The sequence below is a fragment of the Bubalus bubalis genome, chromosome 4 (assembly GCF_019923935.1).
Source record: "Bubalus bubalis isolate 160015118507 breed Murrah chromosome 4, NDDB_SH_1, whole genome shotgun sequence".
In the NCBI taxonomy this organism is placed as follows: domain Eukaryota; kingdom Metazoa; phylum Chordata; class Mammalia; order Artiodactyla; family Bovidae; genus Bubalus; species Bubalus bubalis.
This window is the reverse complement of record NC_059160.1, coordinates 162539938-162559839: the sequence shown is the minus strand read 5'-3', so window position 1 is coordinate 162559839 and position 19902 is coordinate 162539938. Positions and strand designations below refer to the sequence as shown.

General features: G+C 50.6%; 1 protein-coding gene across 3 annotated transcripts in view; it reads left to right on the top strand.

Moving 5' to 3' along the window:
- TMEM273 (transmembrane protein 273) overlaps positions 1 to 19147 on the top strand; it is a 30049-nt gene extending 10902 nt beyond the window's left edge. The window contains exons 2-6 of one of the 3 annotated variants that reach the window (XM_006058545.4): positions 9177 to 9230; positions 10330 to 10470; positions 11700 to 11730; positions 14152 to 14175; positions 18000 to 19147. In XM_006058545.4, the coding sequence (XP_006058607.3) occupies positions 9177 to 9230; positions 10330 to 10470; positions 11700 to 11730; positions 14152 to 14175; positions 18000 to 18024 (275 nt within the window). In that variant the 3' untranslated portion in view covers positions 18025 to 19147. The remainder of the gene's footprint in view (positions 1 to 9176; positions 9231 to 10329; positions 10471 to 11699; positions 11731 to 14151; positions 14176 to 17999) is intronic. The other 2 variants (XM_025284912.3, XM_025284913.3) reach the window with 2 other exon arrangements.
- Positions 19148 to 19902: the final 755 nt, after the last annotated feature.

Here is a 19902-nt window from a genome sequence, read left to right as displayed (position 1 = left end):
CAGCCCTTGGGGCCATCGGCAGGGCTGAGCTTCCCTTTCCAGAAGGTGACCCCTGGAGAGTGGACCGCACGGCCATGCTGGAGGAAGTGGGTTGAGCCCTGTGTGTGGCTTGATCTCTAATCTTTAACTATTTAGATTTGTGGTGTGCCCTGGTTTCTGCAAATGTTAGAAGCAGCCTTTAAAAAGATAACTGTGGTGGAAATACCTGACACAGACCTTGGCGCACAGTATGGCCCAGGGATGGCAACAGACGGCTCGGAGTTGCCCAGCTCCCTGGACTTTCATTGGCTGCGTGTGGCTGTTTCCTCTGCAGCTTCATGGCCCCTTCCCTGAGGGCCAAGCCAGCTGTCATCCCACAGCCCCGCCCCCTGGGCACATGCCCCCTTCCGCCAAGTCCCCGAGGACTCCAGAGCGAAGCTTCCCAGAGACTGAAGCGCACACTATGAATATTGCATGAATAATAATAACCCCACCACTTAGCGGTTATGCAACGCTTTCCTCTTCCACAATACTCTACCATCATTAATTAGTTATTCTGCACTGCTTCCAGCCTCCCCTGCTCTCTCTGCAAAGGCGGCCCTGAGATGGCTCCTGAAGACAGGCTTTCTCTGGTCTGAAGCCCCTGTGTTGAGTGGGTGGGCCGTCCCCCACCTGGGACCCCGCAGTCTCTCAGAGGCAACAGCAGGGACCTGAGACCTTGAGGGGGAGGGCCTTCTCCTTTCTGATCCTAGTGCCTCTCCAGAGCCCCTCCTGATATGCTCTGTCCCCGCCTGTCCTGCAGCCCTCTGGAAAGCTGAGGCCGTGTCAAGCAGTGGCCCAGTGCCCGTGGAGGATGGTTCCTGCCCACACTTCAGTCTACACCACCCACCTGTCAGGGGATCCTTGCAGTCACAGTCCTTGTGTGGCTAGGCAGGCTTCCTGTGATCAGCCCAACTGCACAGGGCCCACTGAGCTGGGAGCCATGAGGGGCCCATGGCCACTGGCTGAGCAGAGGCAGAAAGGGGACACAGATGTTCTGGTTCCAAGCATCACACCTTCCCATCCACCATGGAGGCATAGGTAGGTTTCATGTCCCCCTCACCAGAGACATTCAAAGATGGAGCAAACCCATCCACTGGTGAGTGTAGAATTGATTGGGTGTTCCAACTGGGGGGTCTTCTAACTCAGGCTTTCCTGGACAACACTGCCCACCCTACCAGGACAGCCTCAAGCTCCTCCCAGCTTCCAAGCACCTCTGACCCCCTTGAGGATTCAGCAGGTCTTCTGCTGGGTTTGATAGCATTTATGCATCACCACTCCTCACTGAGCATGGCTGGAACTCCCTGTGGCCTCCTACCCCTTCGGGAGCACTCTGAGGGCCTGGAGCACCCTTGCTTCCACCTTGGGCCAGAGCCGGCTCCCTGCCTCCAGCCCCTCCATTAGCCTGGAAAGGTATTGATCAGTTTGGCTTCTGCAGCTGAGTGTTTTAATCCCAGTGTGTGAATCTTTAAGAATTAATTAGCGAAGATTGCTCAGGAAAAACAAAGTGGGCACAAGTTTTGATACCGTCTGGTCACCCACCATTAATGTTTTCCTCTTAATTATGAGGCTATTTCTGGAAGCTGGAGGCGTTTCCCCTCATGTTCTGTTGCCTCAGATGGGCTCCTCCATCCTTCTGGTGGCCTTTCGCGGCCTCCTGCTTCCGGGTCCTGCCCAGCTGCTTGCCCCGTCCAAGTCCTCTGGGAAGCACTCAGAGCCTCAGTTTGCCCAGGCCCCTCACAGCTCTGACTCACAAAGCCTCGTCCTACTTTTCCTTTTGTTTTTAAATGTGCTCACTCCTGGGGACCTTCATGGATGCCCCAGGCTGGGTCAGGTCCCCTTAGTCCTGGATGCTAATGGCTGTATGCTTCTCTGCATTGGGAAGAAACCCCTGCATGGAATTCCTTACTCACGGCCTATCTCCCAGGAGTCAGGGCCCACTGCAGTCCAGGGCTGGGAGGTCCTGACCTGGGTTTGGGAGTGAAAGGTCTGTCTGGTTCAGTGTGCTCTTGCCCTGAATGGGGATCCCTGGAAACGAAGGAGTCGTGCCCAGTCTCCATGGCCTATCATGGAACCATCTTTGCTTTGTTCTAGATCCTCTGCATGCCTTCTGTTCTCCATCTCGCAAACCTGTGCAGCTTTGCAGGTTTGAGTTCTGCCCAAAGTCTAGGTGCTTTCACAGGAAGAAAGCAATGCCCACAGCTATGGGATAGGAATGACAACGCCCTGTCTACTTGAAGTTTGGCAGCTGCGACCTCTTTACTGAGATGGGAAAAGGGTATTGAAGAAGAGCAATTTCAAGGTAGTTTCTAGGTTTGTGAGCCGGGAGCCTGAGGTTCCTGTAAGTCACAGAATGTCAGAGGAAGGCCGTAGACCCCAGCACAATGCTAGCAGCCACTGGGAGCAGGGGCCGCTGCATAACCCAGACCAACTCACAGCCCTCTGGCATCCTGCTCAGGAGAGGACTAGAGCCTCCATCCTGTTAGGGTTTCACATGTCTAATTTCTAGCATCTAACAGCCCCGGGGAGGGGCAAAAGGGCCAGGGCCACTGACCTGGATTTTTCTGAGAAGAAGACACATCTGTAAGCTCTGAGGAGGGACGGGATTGCCAGCGCCCCCAGTCCCCAAACCAGCCCAATTAGAGAAGTGTGCCCTGAATCCTACTGGCACCCCAGGGTCAGCTTCCATTGCAGGAAGGGTTTGGGACAGATGGATGAAAGAAAGCTGTCTGAGTGAGTCCATTCTATGTGTCAGGGCCCATGTTCAGGTGAGAAGAGTGAGGTCCAGGCTCTTTTCATGACGTGAAGCATAATGACAGCATCCCCACTCACTCTGCAGGTCCACTCCCTTTCTAATCCTCCCTCCTAGTGGGCCCTGGCTGTGTGGTGCTTGGACCAGGGCCTCAGGTGTATCCACAGCAACAGCAGCCACGTGTCCCATCTGCGTCCACACACGGCCCACGGGCGTTCCTGGTCTCAGAGTCATAGCAACAATGCTGTTACATGATCTATTGCTCTGCGGCCGAACTTGACTTCCTCCTGAGCCCTTATTATATCACTCAGTGCTGTAAACTTGATCTTATCACACAAGGCACTTCTGGTTTAACAGTAATTTCGGGGAATCTTTCCTGTCAGTTCAAGATTCTCCCCTTTCACCTTCTTCTTGCACCTCCCTGGAGGAGAAACTAAGCTCCGAGGAGTCTCACATATCATCCTGGGCCTGGGGAGGAACTGGGGCTAGGAAGTGTGTCCTTCATGCCCTAGAACATTCTGCAGGACAGTACAGACAGGGCAGGGGCAGATATGTGATAAGGTTGCAGGGGGATCCTGAGCCAGCAGAGAGCAGGGGACTTCCAGAGGAGGTGGCTTTGTGCTATGTCTTGGAGGATAAGTAAGAGCTCCCCGTGGAGATGAGGAAGGTATTGCATCAAACAGCAGATGTGCAAAGGCCCAGAGGCGCACAGCTTTGCTTAGCTGGTGGGCCACAGTTGGGTTTATTTGAGGCTGTGCCGTGAGCTCCGGCTCACAGCCAGCATTCTCTGCTGTGTGAAGGACCTGCCGCCTAAGCCATCAGGATGCTTGCTGCTGACACTTCCTTAGCTCAGGTTAGACTATAAGATAAAAGAGGTGTTTCCTTACTGAGCTGGCTGAGAAGTCAAGAACAGGTGCATCAGGCGCAGCTGGATTCAGGGGCTCAAAACCTGTCTTAGGTTTGGTCTTAGCCTGACCTTCCTGGTGGCTCAGTCAGTAAGAGTCTGCCTGCAATGCAGGAGACCAGAGTTCAGTCCCTGGGTTGGGAAGATCCCCTGGAGAAGGAAATGGCAGCCCACTGCGCCTGGGAAACCCCATGGACAGAAGACCCTGGTGGGCTGTACAGTCCATGGCGTCGCAAGAGTCGGACACGACTTAACGACTAAACCTAAACCTGCTGCTGCTGCTGCTGAGTCGTTTCAGTCGTGTCCGACTCTGTGCGACCCCATGGACTGCAGCTTACCAGGTTCCCCCGTCCCTGGGATTCTCCAGGCAAGAGAACTGGAGTGGGGTGCCATTGCCTTCTCTGAACCTAAACCTAAAATGACCCTAGTCAGTGGGGGTTTCAGTCTCAGCAGGTTCCCTCTAGCCTGTGGGTCTCCCGCAACCCCACAGTTACCAATTTCAGAAGACATTCTTCTTTCTCAGTATTTTCCACAAAGTCCCAGAGTTGAGTCTTACTGGCCTGAGTGGGATCACCCCTTGACCAGTCACTGCTGACTGGAAGATGTCATGCCTGGCTAATCAGGATGGTTCACACATCCATCCTGGGACCAGCCTCAAGGGAATCAAGGGGAGGTGTTTCCCCAAAAGAAAAGCAAGGCTCTGCCTTCAGCCAAAGGGCCAGGAAAGGGGGGGCCACTTAGCAAGTGTTCACCCCACACACCCCTGTTCAGACTTCCTCCAGCTCCTGGGGACGCAGGTTTGCAGGAAGGTGCTGAACATCTCCTGCAGCACTCTGATCTTCTCTTGTGTCAGTTTTGTCTGTCCATCACTGGGCGAGCTCCTTCGTGGGGCACCAGGGTCTTTTGTCCAAGAGCACTTGGATGCCCCTGGTCACCAGGGCCACGTGGAGCACACCAAAGGTACTGCATTCCTGTGTGTACTTCGTTAGGAGAGGATAGATGTCTTTTCTAGTTATCTGAGACCCCTTCCTTGAGCTGAGAACACTGGAATTTATGTGATCTAAAGTTAGGAGCCATTCTGTAATATTTAAGTTTCAGATGAAAATGGCCAGGCATCAGTTGACAAACACTTAGGGCAGCCTCTCCCTATTTTTAGTCCAGATACTTATAGAACGACATCTGCGTGCATGCACGCCCACTGCCCCACAACTGGAAACACACAGCCCGATTCTGCCCAAATAAGGGTGGTGAAGAGGGCCCGCTCCCAGGAAGGGTGGACCCGACAGGTGTGGCCAGCTTGGGAGGTCTGGATGGTGGGGCTGGGCTCTCAGGGTCAGATTCCAGCTGAGATGGGTCAGGCCACCCCATGCCTTCCACTCACTCCCCGGAGAAGCCTTGCCTCCATCTTCCTCTGAGGCTAACCTCCCAGTCCTGGAGGAGGGGGACCCAGGGAGCCTCCAGGCTTCAGGACTATTTACTCTTGCAGGAGATTCCTTCCTGTTGGGAAACCACTTGCAGAGAGCAGATTGTGCTCTGTAGAGGGGAAGGGCTGCAGAGAGGGGGCGGGGCACTGGCTGTTTTGCAGGGAGGGCTGGGGTGTCAGGTCTCTGTCAGTTGCCTGTCCAAAGGGGGCCTGGGAGGAAGAGCCACTCTAGACTCAGAGCTGTAATGGTGTCTTAGTACATCTTAGAAAAAAGCACCATCTTCTGGGCAGGCGTAGCCTGAGGTGAGTGGTTTGGTGAGTGCCGGGGTGCAGGGCTGGACCTGAGCGTGCATGGGGACCGTGTGGGTAGAGGCCCTGGAACCCCAGCAGGCCCATCTAGAGGCAGCACCCCTACTCTCTGCTCTGCTGCTGTTTAGTCCCTAAGTCATGTCCGACTCTGCACACCAGCAAAAGCTGTGCCCCAGGACCTTGGCTCCTGCACTCTGCACGTGGCTCCGTGTAGACAGTCCTAGTGTAGCGGTGACTGTCAAGCCAGATTTGGGCAGCACTGTGCCTGCCACTGCGAGAGACACGAGAGACGTGGGTTCAACCCCTGGTCAGGAAGATCCCCTGGAGGAGGGCGTGGCAACCCACTCCAGTACTCTTGCCTGGAGAATCCCAAGGACAGAGGAGCCTGGCAGGCTACAGTCCATAGGGTTGCAAGGAGTTGGACACGACTGAAGCGACTTAGCATGTATGCACGCATGTGCCTGCTACAGCCATGTGAATCTATCAGTCAGAGGGTCCCTGCGTGCCCCCTGGACACCAGCCTTGGTTCAGTCAGCCCCTGCTCAACCCCCTTGAACTATCCCCAGGTTTTGAGAGACTGTTTTCTGGGTACTAAGCTGCCAATTCATGTTTGCATGTGAGAACCCAGAGAATTTCAGTAAATAAAATGTGGTGTGGCTTCCTCTTGTGTCTCTGACAGACCTGAGCAGGAGCAGTCAGGCGGCCTCTGGCTGTGCTCGCAGACCAGCAATCCATCCTCCAGCTACGGGGAAATCGTCCCTGGGGGCTTGCAGGGTCTACAGCGCGGGAGGTGAAGATCTCGGCAGGAGGCGGGGGTGCGGGTGGCCGATGTAAGTGTGTTTCTGACAGGTCCTCATCAAGGCTCTTAGCTTGCAAGGCCGAGATGCTGAGCACAGGAGGGCAGCTTGGAGGTTGTCCCTCCCCGAGGAGGGAAAAGGCTGCCGCCAAGTGGCTGTCTGGATGGCTAGCAGGAATTACTGAGATGGGAGATAGCTGATGGAGGGCCCAGCATGGCCCACTCTTGGGGTTTGGCATCTGCAGCTGTCTGATCTGCAGCCCCAGGGAGGGCACTCACTCAGTCTCTGACCTTGGACTTCACTCAGTTCCTGAGGCCCAGGGAACCTGTTTGGGGTCAGGGACTAGGAGCAGCCTCCTGTCTTGGGGTGGACCCAGGAGAGAGCATGGAGGGAGGGGTCTGAGGAGCCTGAGCCTGTGGGGGTGAGAATGGGAGCTGAGCTGAGCCAGGGACCCCTGCCCGGGAAGGGCAGGAAGAGTGGAGCATTCAGGAGGCTGCATTTGCTGGGCAGCCTGATGAGGACTTGGGGCCTGGTGCTGCTGGGAAGGCCAGGGCCAGGCTTTTCGGACAGCAGACACACACTGTCTCTCTTCCCTTCTCGCCTGCTTGGCAGCCTGAGCTTCTCTGGCAGAGTGTTTGTATGTCCCTCCATCTCCATGTGTCCTTGTGTCTCTCTGACTCTTTCCACCTTTCCGTGCTTTCTGACCTATGTCCTTTCTTCTTTCCCTGTTCAAGTTTCATTTCAGGCTCATATAAGAATTTTATGCTGTGTGATGGTCATGCAGAGCCGTGGCCACGGGGAGAAGACCCCTGAGGAGGACCCAGGAGAAGTGTCTGTGTCTGAGCGGGCAGGCGGAGAGGCTGGCCCTCAGTGGCCCTGGTCCCACTCACTGACGCCTGCCTTCCCTGTCCCTTGTCTTCTGTCCAGTAAAGGCCGCGTGGGGCAGACTGCTGTTGGAAAGGCCCCCTCGCGAGCATGCAGCACACACGTCAGGGTTTCCAGCATCAGTACAGAAGCCGGTTCCGTTCAGTGACTCTAGCAGCCTAGCCCTACCATGTGTGAAACACAAGGCTTTGTCCAAACCCTGGAAAGGTTTTCAACCTGGCTAGAGTGGCGGGATTAATGTGAAGAATAAATGCAGAGAAACAAGGAAGCTCAGTGGGGATTTCAAAGAACTGATAGAACCAGGGTCATATTGTGTTCTGTGGTGTCTGTGGTATGTGAGTGAGTGGATGGGCCCAGTAACAGAAGTCACTGGATTTCCAAGAAGACTAATGACTAGAACAAGGCTGTGTACTTTTGCTTCAGAGTCCTCCAGCTTTTTCATCACCAGGTGAGGCCATCAGAAGACCCCTAAAGTCTATTACAATGGCCCCTTCCCCACCAGGGCACTCAGCGCAGATGTTCTCTGTGGAGTGTCTGCCCAACCCCTGGGCAGCACTGAGTGTGGTCACATGCACGTCTTGTCACTTTGGTGACCGAGTAGCCACCGTTTGCCCTCCATGAGGTCAGGACTCAGGAGGTGGACTTCTCTTGGAGCTAAGTTGGGGAAGATGTGGTCCCTCTCAATGAAGTCAGTGGCTCCCTTTTAGGACCAACAGGGACTTCTGCCTTGCCTGGAAATTTGAGCCTAAGAATCAAGTTTGGGTCTCACCACTCACCTGCCCGTGTCTCAGCCCTCCAGTCCTCGGTCTTGATGGTCTTGGCATCATTCTGTCAGTTAGCTGCCTGGGATTTGAGTTCTCAAGGCATCACGGGGCTTTGGGTTAAGGTGGCAGGGCTGCCGCTTTCCACTTGTCTTTGGCCCTTGGGCACACCCTCAAGTCCTCAGCGCTGGATTCCTCATTCATCAAATGGCGGGGATGACGGCGCCTGTCTCACAGAGCTCTTGCTCTGAATATTGAATGTATTAATTAATGCACGTGCTGCCCCCAATGTCTGCCTCAGAGCAAGTGGCCAGTTAATGTATACTTTCCTTCACAAGGCCCGTGGGTCCATCTTAGCTCTTCTAGAGCCCATCTTCAGGGACCAAGGTCAGCTTGGGAGTCACATCTCCTATCTTAAGGTTTCAAGTATAGGCTAGAAGAGTGAGCGCCCCTGCAGCATGCTCTGTTACCATCATTCACTCATTCATCAGATGTCTATTAATGCCTCCCGTGGCCCAGACACTGTGTCAAATGCTGGGGATAAAGCACTCCACAGGGCACCACTCAGCCTAGGGGGAAGACCAGCCAGAAGACCCGTTAGTGGGTGAGTAGCTGAGAAGCTCTGGGGGCAGTACCTGGCACACAGCAATGCTATGTAATGTTCCTAAATAAATGGTGTGGTCAGTTACAAGGGGTAGGTACAGCCACTGTGGAGCATGCAGAGGGGCAGCTAAGCCAGGTATGGGGTGTCAGGAGAAAGTAACACAGAACCAAGATGAGGTAAAGAGGAATAGGGGAGAAGACGGAGCTGGGCAAAGGATGTGGGTCAAGGGCAGCTGGTCCCGGCCTGGGTAGGAGCTGGAATCAGGCAGTCTGGCCAGAGTGAGAGGGTTCTTGGGAGTGAGGAAGAGACTAGAGAGGCAGGCGGGGATCCCAGTGTGGGTCTTAGAAACCATGTTAAACAGCTGGTTTAACTTACAGCTAAAATATCCTGTTAACCTAAAAGAAAAAGATCTTTTATAAAACGAATGAAATAAAAAGGTCTTCTAACGGGATTAGAAGGATCTGGGTTAACTGAGCTCAGCGCACTCTTACTCCTGCTTTGGCAGAGGTTCTGACCTCCCAGCACAGCTCCCGGACACTGTGGCGACCAGGAACCACCTCTGTTACTCCAGAGTGTGGTGGCCAAGCAGGAGGTTTCCTGTGGCAGACTTCCCCAGACCTATTGGAGTGGACGGCTGAGGACAGGGCTTTGGCCTGAGACCCCTGGCCTGATCTTGGCCAGCAGTTCTGTTCTAACCAGAATTTGGGGCTTTTGTTTTTGCAGATGCTGGGGCCGCTCAAGTGTTAGCAACAGGCAAGCCTGCTAGAGCTGAAGCTGGTAGGTGGCTGCCAAGTGGATTCTGGATGCAGGGCTGAGGGGCAGGAGGAGGAACTCAAGATGCATGGGCAGGTGGGGCATCCTGGTGCCTGTTTCCTCCCAGTCATCATGGCACCAGGGCAGTGCTCACCCCCAGACCTGTCTGAGTGGCTAGCATGGCTTTATCCTTGGGGCATGGTACTGAATGACAGTCTGTCCTCAAAGGGGACATGAGCCATCAGGGCCACCTCTGTCCACTCTCTCTGAGATGAGCAGCCCTGCACTGCAGCCATGAGTCCTCATATAGCAGGCTTTGCCCTGGCCAGTGCCTCCCTCTGCTTGCCCCATCCCAGCCTCTCTCCACCCCAGAGTTCAGCTCTCCATGTATGGTACGCCTTCCATGTCATCTCCTCTGGGAAGACTGTCAGTTTCCACATCAGCCCACCCTGTCACTCAGCACTCGAGTGAGCTCTTGTCTTCCGCTGCTGACTGCAGGCCCCCAGGATGGAGTCAGGGACTCATTCATTTGCCGTCAGCACGCTCACCAGAGCAGGCAATCGACATACACATGGATGAACTGATGCAGGGATAAGTGAGGATGGCTGCAAGAAGACAGAGAAAGGAGCCACCAGCCACTTGGGAATGATTCCCACAGCTGAAGGGACCAGGGTTGGAGTTCCAGGAAGAGGAGATGCAGCATGGGTGGAGGGGTAGGGAAGGAGCATGTTCCCAGGAGACTGGAAAATTAGGCTGGCCTCAGTGGGTTGGGACTTCCCAGGTGGCTCAGTAGTAAAGAAGCTGCCTGCCAATGCAGGAGACACGGGTTCAACCCCTGGGTCATGAAGATATCATGGAGGAGGAAATGGCAAGCCACTCCAGTGTTCTTGCCTGGGAAATCCCATGGACAGAGGAGCCTGGTGGGCTACATTCCATGAAGTTGTAAAAGAGCTGGACACAACTGAGCAACCGAACATACACGCACGCAGCAGGTTGGACTATGTAATGTAAAGGTCCAAGTATATGACTTTGGACTTCATTCTGATGTAAAGGGAGCTGTGGAAGACTTTTGCTGGGTGATGGCTGATTAAAGCCCCTTGTTCAATTCCTCCCTGCCCTCCAGATATGAAATATGCTGTCATCGGGACTGCTGTGGGCATCGCCATATCGGCTGGCTTCCTGGCCCTGAAGTTCTGCATGATCAGGAAGCACATGTTTGATAACGATTCCTCTGACCTGAGAAGCACAAATGTGGGCTTCAATGGTAAGGAAGCAGTGATGCTCAGCCCTGGCTCTGCCCTTTCCTGAGATAAGACACATTCTGGCCGGTTATCTAGTGTGAGGCTCTGAGGGTAAAACTGGCTATAGAGAGAATAAAAATCATGGATCGAAAAGAAATGCGGTGACCTCTCTGTGTCTCTGTCTGTCTCTGCTTCTGTCTCTGTACTTTTCCACTTAATCATTCTTGATATTCTTAAGAATCAGCTTTCTTGGAGAAATGGGGAAGGGAGCTGAGCTGGCTTCTGACAGAAATTTCTTTTCTTTTACCCAAATGATGTGATGAGATGAAATCAATCCCCGGAAGTGGCGAGGCTGCTCCTGGCACGGGTGGGTGGCGGGAGGTGTGGCCAGCACTGATGGCCTGGCCAGGTTGCATTTTTCCCGCATAAATCGGGCAAGCCCTGCACTGAGTGATGCTGAGTGTCTGCTCCTGACCCGAGCAGAGCTGGGCTTATGAGCGCCCAGCATGGTTCTCCACACCCTGTCGCAGCTGTGGAGATCTGCGTCCTTGGGTAGAAGCCGAACACTTGGTGAGTTTCAGTAGCAAAATACAGCATTGATTTGCACCCCCTTGTCTCTTAAGAGGGGACCTGCAAAATCCATCGCCCATATGGCTGCTTAATGGGATGGTAATGCAGTCCCCAGAGGATAGGGAGGAAGGACTCTCACCATGTCTCTTGAAAATGTGATTATTATCTGTAAAGATACCCAAAAGGGGAGACAGGGCAAGGAGGAGACTGCATCTGGGGCCTTCCAGTGTGTCCAACTGCACAGGGAACTTAACTGGTCATAGTTCACTTGCCATTGATTTTGTATCCCTAAGAATAAGGGGAAAGAGAAAATAGTCTCTTCAGCACACTGAGAGACATCCTAGATCTCCTACGGGTGAGAGGGCCCAGCATCCTCAGGGAGGGAGAAGGGGAAGAACAACTGGCAGAGGCCTGGGGGGGTCTATTTATAGGGAAACCTCGGTCTCCCCCGGGTGCTGAGCTAGGGGGCTCGGAGAGGGACTGGGTAGAGAAGCTTCAACGGTGCCAACGGGGAGGGGGCAGAGCGCTCAGCCCAACAAACCCCTCAGTGGCCTCAACCCCAGGAACCTCTCAGCATCACCTGAGTCCGCTGGGCTCTGACCCCCTCCTGCTGGCCTGGCACCAAGAGAGTGGCACCACCATCACCGTGCCCCTGTCCTAACAGCCTGCTTTCTCTGTTTAGAGACCATTGCGCTAAAGAAGAAAACTTCAAGGTAAGGTCACTACCAACCTGTGTCCCCCTCATATTCCCTCCTGTTTCATCCATCCCTCGTCCTTGCCTGACATCCCTGCCCCTCTTCCCACTTTGAAATGCTTCCTAGGGGACCAGGATGCACCCCTGGCCTCCCTCTTCTCACTCTCCCCTCCTTCGGGCAGCCCTCAAGTGTCATGAGAGTGGGGATCCCACAGGGTATTAAGTAGTCAAAGTAAGCTTGGGCTCTTTTCTGCACTTGGGTTAGCCTTTGCCTCATCTCCTGCGCAGAGTCCCCCAGTGAATCGCCCACCCCCATGATCATGTTCCCAGCTACGGCCATGTCCCAGCTGGGAAACTACATGTGTTCTGTTCCCAGCTTCCCTGCCGCCACCCAGCCACACTGCTCCTCTGTATAGAGCCCTTGTCCTCCAAAGACAATCCTAACTCAGGACCTTTGCACTCGCTGCTTGTATCGTATGGAACGCCCTTTACTCAGATAGAAACAAGCTACTGCGAAGCCCTCTGGAATGAGGACCTGAGTGATACCAAGGAGGCAGCCAGTCTCTTGGGGCTGGGGGAAGGTGCAGGCCAGAATCAAGAATCAGTAGCATTTGTTGGAATGGGGAGGCCCTAGCTGGAGATGCCCTTTGGGAAGCACGCAGTAGAGTGGGGGTGGACAGTGGGCTGGGTGGGGTGGGATATGTTGGTCACTACCTTTTTTGAATATGGTAAGTCTGAGGCTTCTGGAGACTTCCTTGTGGAGGAGATGTTCAGTGAGTGACTGGTATTCAGGGCAGAATCTGAGTTCAGATGGGCTGGTGGGCTTTTAGAGGGATGCAAAGCACAGCCCCCCCTCTAGTTCTTCCCTGGGATCTGGGGCTTGGTAAGTACAAAGCAGCATCTCTTGAAGAAATGTGTGGATCTATGGATGAAGGAGAGATGATGTGTGGTACGCTGCAGTCAGGGGGATGCCCTGGGGATGAGCTGGAAATGGATTTTCTCAATACTTTCACTTTCTTGAGGCTCTGCTCTCCTTCAGATGTTATGGTGTCTGTCAATAATTTCTGAGGACCTAAAGCTCTTGATGGTGGGAGTGAGGGGACCTGGGAACGTATAGATGAACCCCAGACCCAGACTCTGCATTTCCTTTGGGGCCCAGCTCATCTGTGTGGTGGGAAGTGTAGGATGGGGTCAGTTTGGGATGGCTGAGCTGTGCCTGTGGTGGGGGACTCTGCCTACAGCGTGGTCTCAGGGGCCCTCTACTGGGTGGCTGAGGCACCCTGGCATGTGGCCACAGGCTGCAGCGGCCAGCTCTGGCCCTGTGTCAGGATGACCAAGTGGGCTGGTGGAGGTTCTAACAGAGTGATCTTCTTAACCACCCACGAGCCATGCTATCTTGATCATCCAGACAGCTCACACTCATCGGGGGACACTTTGGGTTAAGGCATCATGCTTTGGAAGCTCCAGTGCCCCCTGGAAGTTCCCAGAACTGGTATAAACTCTGATTCAGGGACCTCTTAGTCATGGGATTCACAAAACGGAAAGATTTCACAATGCCCAATTCTTAATCCTGGTGGATTTGTACACGCATATGTGCGTGCTGGGGGAAGGAATGTGACAGGCTGTGATGACTCATAATGAAGGTCTGACACACAGATGCTGCTGTGTGAAGATGCTGCTGTGAACAGTACATCACAAACCAATTCAAGAGCACTGCATGAACAGTTACTATGGTTTCACATTCCTACCTATGATCAGGTCAGAGGAGCATCTGTTTGGTATATTTGTTGTTTAGTTGCTCAGTTGAGTCTGACTCTTTTGTGACCCCATGGACCATAGCCCGCCAGGCTCCTTTGTCCATGGGATTTTCCAGTGGATTGTCGTTTCCTTCTCCAGGAGTTTTTCCCAATCCAGGGATTGAACCCGCGTCTCCTGCATTAGCAGGTGGATTCGTGACCACTGAGCCACGAGGAAGCCCTTTTGTACTTTTGGATGTTCTGAATTATTTCGATACATTGGAGCTGTAGGAGGAAACTTCCATAACCCAGGCGAGGTGGCTGCCATAGCCGTCCAACAATAAACATTGCGAGAGTGAAGTACAGGAGGAGGAGTGTGAAGGGGCAGAGGAGGGCAGGGAAGAGACGAAAGATGGGGAGAGGTGGGCGGTTGGGAGGTAATGGCAGGATGGGGTTCGCCTGCATCTGTTCCCCCACCGCGTGCAGGGAGCTGTCCTCAGCATCATCACACCAGAGCTCTTCTATTGAGAAGGAAGATACAACTCAGGTTTCCAAAGCTGACACTAGATGGAGTCAGGCTCAGTCGGGAAGCCGATAGACCCGAGAGTGGAGACGCAAAGGACATGCAGGCCGTTCTCCCGTAGCAGAATTTTGCCCCTGCTTTTGGTTGTCTAGGAATGACATCCCGTCTTCCTGTTTTGCAGGTTAAACCTCAGTTTCTCTGAAAGGTGAGTTGTACGAGTGGCTGATGGCTCGTACCGAAAGGAGGGAAGGCAGTCCCCTTCCTGTCCCGTGCAGGCTGGAGGCGCTCCTGCGCGACCCCTGCAGGATGGGAGGGGGATTGCTGGGCACGGGCCGGAAGTCGTGGTGTCAGGCTGGCTGTGACGTCAGGAATCAGCTTCTCTTTGGGACAGTTGTGGCAAGTCCTCATCGGGCAGTACTTTGGCAAGAGTTTAAATGAAGTCGTGGGGCATGTGCCTCCTTAGAGCTGAGAAAACTGGGTTTTAACAGCAAGATGGTTAAAGTTTTATCTTATTTGATTTGGTTTTCCAAGACCTTCTCTTTGACAGAAGCCAGTCAACTGTAGCTAGCTTAAACCATTTGATGGAAAAAAAAAAAATCCAAAATTTTCTTTGTGTCATCAAGCCATCAGTTTGGCCGAGGTGTCAGATTTTCGACGCTGCTGTGAAGTGTCAGAATAGACAGTGCCTGAGCATATAGGGCAGCCTTTCAGGAAGCGGGGGCAGGATCCGAGGTTATGGCTAAAGGAGCTCTGCTCCCAGGAAGGAAGCCATCTCCTTCAGGTTTATCTGAAGGGCCGGTTCATAACTCACTTCCCCTAGTCCTGCTTTCCCACACCTCGTGTACCACCCACATGCTCTCACTGTCCTTTTTGAAAAATCTTCAAAGCCACAGAAATGTTGAAAGAACAGTGCAATAAAAACATGTACAACCTTCACCTAGATCCATAAATGAACATTTTGCTCTGTTTGCTTTAACTCTGCATGCATAATTTTTTCTGATTCACTTAAAAACTAGTGTAGATATCATAATATTTATGCATCATGTATCTCCTGCACAATCACAGTGACAGGAATGGTAAGAAATGAACGGAAATGGGTAGTAATTCAATAGTCTCATCTCTTTCACAGCTTGTTTTCAAATTTCTCCGATTGTTTCCCAGGTGTCTCTTAAAGCTCTATTTTTCCAAGCCAGGATCCATTGTACTTGATTTTAGTTTCTTTTTAGTTTCTCTCGATGTTGCTTTCTCTCCCCACGGCATTGTCAGTCTTGAAGTACTTAACCTTCTTGCATCGTGTTATAGTTCCTGTATTTGTCGCTTTCCTTCTGAGCAGGTTCAGATTGAGAATTTTGTCATGATCACTGCAGCGGTGATATTGGGCACCTATCTTTCAGTGCGCTGCTCAGGAGTCACAGGACTCCAGGCTCTCTCACTGTTACTGACATTGCTTTAAACTGCTTAGCTAAGGAAGTGACAACTAGATCTCTCCTGGTGGAGAGAAAATCCCTCGTTTGCAATGAGTAAATAATCTAAGGGGTGGGACTTGGAGACCGTGGGAACACCCTGACCAAGTAATTCTTCGCCCAATGGTTTACATCTGTTTGTGGCCCGTGTTTGAATAGTTACTGCATTGAGGGCTACAAAGTACCGAGTTTCTAATTCCAGCGTCCCTTCTACATTTAATAGCTGACATTCTTCTCTTATTTCTCCAACATTATTCCTAAGGACTTCAATGCATTATAATTCATCACCATCATGAATCTTTTTGATGTTTAAATTGTCCCAAGTTATCAGTACAAATAAATTCTTGGTGTCTTTAGACTGGATTCCAGTAGTCACTAAGAATTTCATAGACTTCCGAAATTACACAGTGTTCCAGGCTCACCTTACACTGTTCCTGCTCAGACTCTGAATCACCCATTTCCCCTAGATCCATGTTTTCCTACCCCCTCCTCCACCATCCTTCTTTTCTTTAACATGGAGTAGTTTATAGAAACCAAGATCTGAGCACAACGGGTGCTTATGGCTACTGAGGCATCATCACTTGCAGACTTTCTCAATGGATAGTCAGCACATGCATATTTACCAGTATGCATCAAAAACTCAGCATCATAGCATTCTTCTTAGGACTTCCTCATTCCATATTTCTATTTTGCTTCTTCCAAAGTGAAAGCCCTGTTTCCCAACCATATAAATATTTTTATCCATTTGCTCTATCCTATAATACACACAAAATACATACTTCAAGAATTACAATACTGTACAACTACAAACTCACTTAAAAATTTCTTTGCTGTTCTTTGTTCTTAGAACTTAGCCCTTCATGTGTATAGAGCTTTGTGTTCAAGTTGAATTAATTATTTTCTCTGTGGTTATGCTATCAATTTGATATATAGTTAGAGATATGTGATTCAGTGTATATGCTGGTTTTTGTTTAGTTTCTTAATCTTTGTACTTTAATTTTATTTTTTGAGTATGTGAAACACATGTATAGTTTTAAGCTAAAAACGTGTGAACAGGTAAACTTGGAGACGTCCTGCTCTCCTATCCACTCTGCTCTGCTCCTACCCACTGCTTTGAGGTAATTAACTTCAACAGTTCCGGTTTTATATTCCCTGTGTTCCTTTTACAAAAATATGTGTAATTAAAAGATTTGCATGTATACAATTTTTATAACATTAGATAAATATTTACATATGCATGTATATATTAGTCTGGTTCTCGTATGGGTCTACTTTTACTTGGATCTCTGACTCGTTTGGTATGGTGCATGGTGTGAGGTATAGATCCAATTTTATCTTTTTCCCAAATGGCAATCTAGTCATCTTAATATCATTTTTCAAAATCACTGTATTTTCCCCAGTATTTTATTTGTCACCTTTATCATGGTGAAAAGTTTCACCTATAGTTGGACTCTTTGTAGACTTCACATCACTCTCCGGCGGTATCTGTGATCACCCGTGTGCCATTATCACACTCTTTCTCGGGGTGACTTCACGTATTACCCCACGTGGCTGCTTCCCACACGCCTTGCTCTCCCAGTCTAGCTATTCCTGTGTATTTGTTTTCCATATAAGCTTGACAACCAACTTCAGAATCTGGCTACAGAAACAAACATCTTGCTGTTTTTATTGGAGCTGCATTATGTTTACATGTTAAATTGAAGACAACTGACTTTTTGAGGATGCTATCCTTCACTGACACAAACCTATGCTTTTCACAAGTGTGTTTTTGTGTGTCTCAGGAGAGTTTTCATATTTTACCCTTATGGATTTTTCACATTTCTTATTAAGTTTACTTCTAAATATTTCATGTTTTTGTTGCTTTAGTAAATGGAATTTCCCATCATGTCTCCTACTTGGTCATTGATTTGGGGTATTAACATGATAGCAGCTGACATATTGAATGCTTTTATTGTTTTTTTTATTTTGTTCTTGATCTCCTTGAGTTTTCATCATATTATGTCTTCTGCCAAATTGTAGATCTTCTCTTCCAATAAGCCTCTAATTGTTTTCTCCTCTCTGATTGCATTGGTTAAAATCACCAGTGTTAAATAATAGTGGAAACAGTGAGCATATTTGTCTTTTGCCTGACCGTTGTGGGAAATTCTCTAGTGGTTTTCATTAAGTAAGATGTTAGATTTAGGGATAAAGTACATGTCTTATCACCTTAAGGAAACCCACCAGTTCCTATTTTACTGAGTCTTCCCTCCCAACCCCTACCCCTGGCCCAGGAATTTGTGTGGGATTTGATTAAAAGACTTTCAGCATTAGCAGGCATTAACTCATCCTCAGGAGACATTCTCTGGGATGGTCCCAGGAAAACGAGGACATACAGGCACCCTTGTTACTAATTCAGTTTTTTGCTTCTCTCCTTGTTGATCTGTATGATTTTGGAGGACGTGGTGGAAAATTGGATTTAGGCAGCCACTAATAATCCTGGAGTCTCCAAGTCTCTTTCTCTTTCTTTTGGTACCTAGCTCAGGTCTGGGTATTAATGAATTTTCCAGATGGCTCTTTTTCTTTCCAGAAATGCACATGTGATTGAGCTCTGAGTGAGCAGCCTCTTCAGGAGGGCACTCTGGACAGCTACTCACTGGAGACAGCTTGAATTTGAGCATCCAAAGCTGGTGATGGGCCTTCACATGGAACTCAAAATACAGAGCAAATAAACTTATAGAATCTACAGTGCCTCTGTCCTGAAAGAAAACAGTGCTTCTCTTCTGCAAGGAGCTGACCGCATAAAGGGACATACAAGCACTCTTGCGAGCAGTAAGAAGGTTTGGAAGTCGACGCATGCTCACGCCTGGCTTTGTTTCCAGTGTCAGAGCTGTTCACGCTTCATCATGACACTGTGTCCGTGGACCCTCCCAGCAGCAAGCGGCTCGTGGAATGAGAACCAGACTCAAGACACAGCTTCTTTAGCACCACAGTCTACCAGGAGGTGAACAGCCTTGCTTACAGCTGTTGGCCTCAACTTCTTAGCTGTCAGAAGAATCCACCTGTCAACACTCAAGGGAACTGAAAGGTGAAAACCTTTGGGCAGTCTCCATTTCTATAAATGACTGAGAGACCTTCCAAAAGGAGAAAGGCAGGCTGGGCTGGAGTGGGATAAAGGGGTCTGACAGCTGTGGAATGGCCCCACAGCTCTGCAGCTTTCAAATGGTGGTACCAAGAAAGGATGAAAAGAGAAAGCAGCTGCCATGGCCTGTAGTGAGCTATACCAAAGCAAGTGATTGTTGTTATGCTTGTAGGATTATTTTGTGGTGACTATGGCAATGTCCGTACCTTATCACGGAGGATGCAACTGGAAGAGACGAAAACGCAAGGCTGCGTGACGCAGGCCCCATTCACATTTCTCTCCCCTTAATAGTAACCCTGGGTTTCTGGGCTGCATTAAGGAATACTCTTTGCCTTTTCATTCAATAGAAATCCAGGTGGCCACATGGACTGGTTCTCCTTAGATTAGGTTACTCACCTTGTGTGTGGTAAAAGATGAGTTATATTTCAAAACAAAGCACTGTGTTGTAATAATTTGCCTGAACTCCCAGGGCATCTTTTATCTGACTTGATAACAATGTAGTTCATTAGCAGCCTTGGTTAACGGATAACCTAAAGCAGTAATGCGATACTCATAAGCAATTTTCTGTGTGTTAGAATAAACCATCTTGTAAGGTATCTGATAATTGATTTGCTTCTTTCAGCAGCATTTTAATTAAGACAGCTGGTTGGGAACTGAGGGTGAATGCTTCTAGATTCTCAGTAACCACTGTAATATCTATAAACTCAATAGAACGTGGGGTCCTTTCCCTCACCCCACATCATGACGTATTTTCCCAGCACCGCTCCCAGCCTCCAGTTTTGTTTGAGTCCCACCCAGACTCTCCTGTGTGAAGAACACAGAAGTGTGTTGAGGACTGCTGCTTTCTCCTCGTCTTCCAATGGCAGACATGCTGTGGGAAGCAGAATGGGTTGGGGGTTCCAGGTGATTGGCTTCCGTGGCTTATACCCCAATTCCAAGCTCAGTGCCTTCCTTCTGTAGCAGTCCTACCGGAAGCCGTTTTTTCAGCCCCTCTTCATGGGAGCAGCTCCTGGGGACAGAGGTGCCGATGGGCAGAAACTCTTGGATATGTTGTTGAAGCAACCACGGAAGTCATCGTGTCTGTAGGTCCAATGTCCTGAGTGAGAGCCAGTTCTCCTGTCCTGTGCTGTGGTTTGGGACCAGAGGCCAAGAACTAGGATAAACCCCGCCCTCCCAGCCCAGTAGGCTCTGAGTCCCCCAGAACACATGCAGATCCCAGACAACCCATCTCAACAGGCAGAACATCCTGCCCAAAGGAGAAGAGACAGATGAGACTCAGATACCTGTGGGTGGAGTGAGCTGCAGATCTCAGCACCCAGACAGGATCTAAAGGCATAGCTGTGGTTTGCTG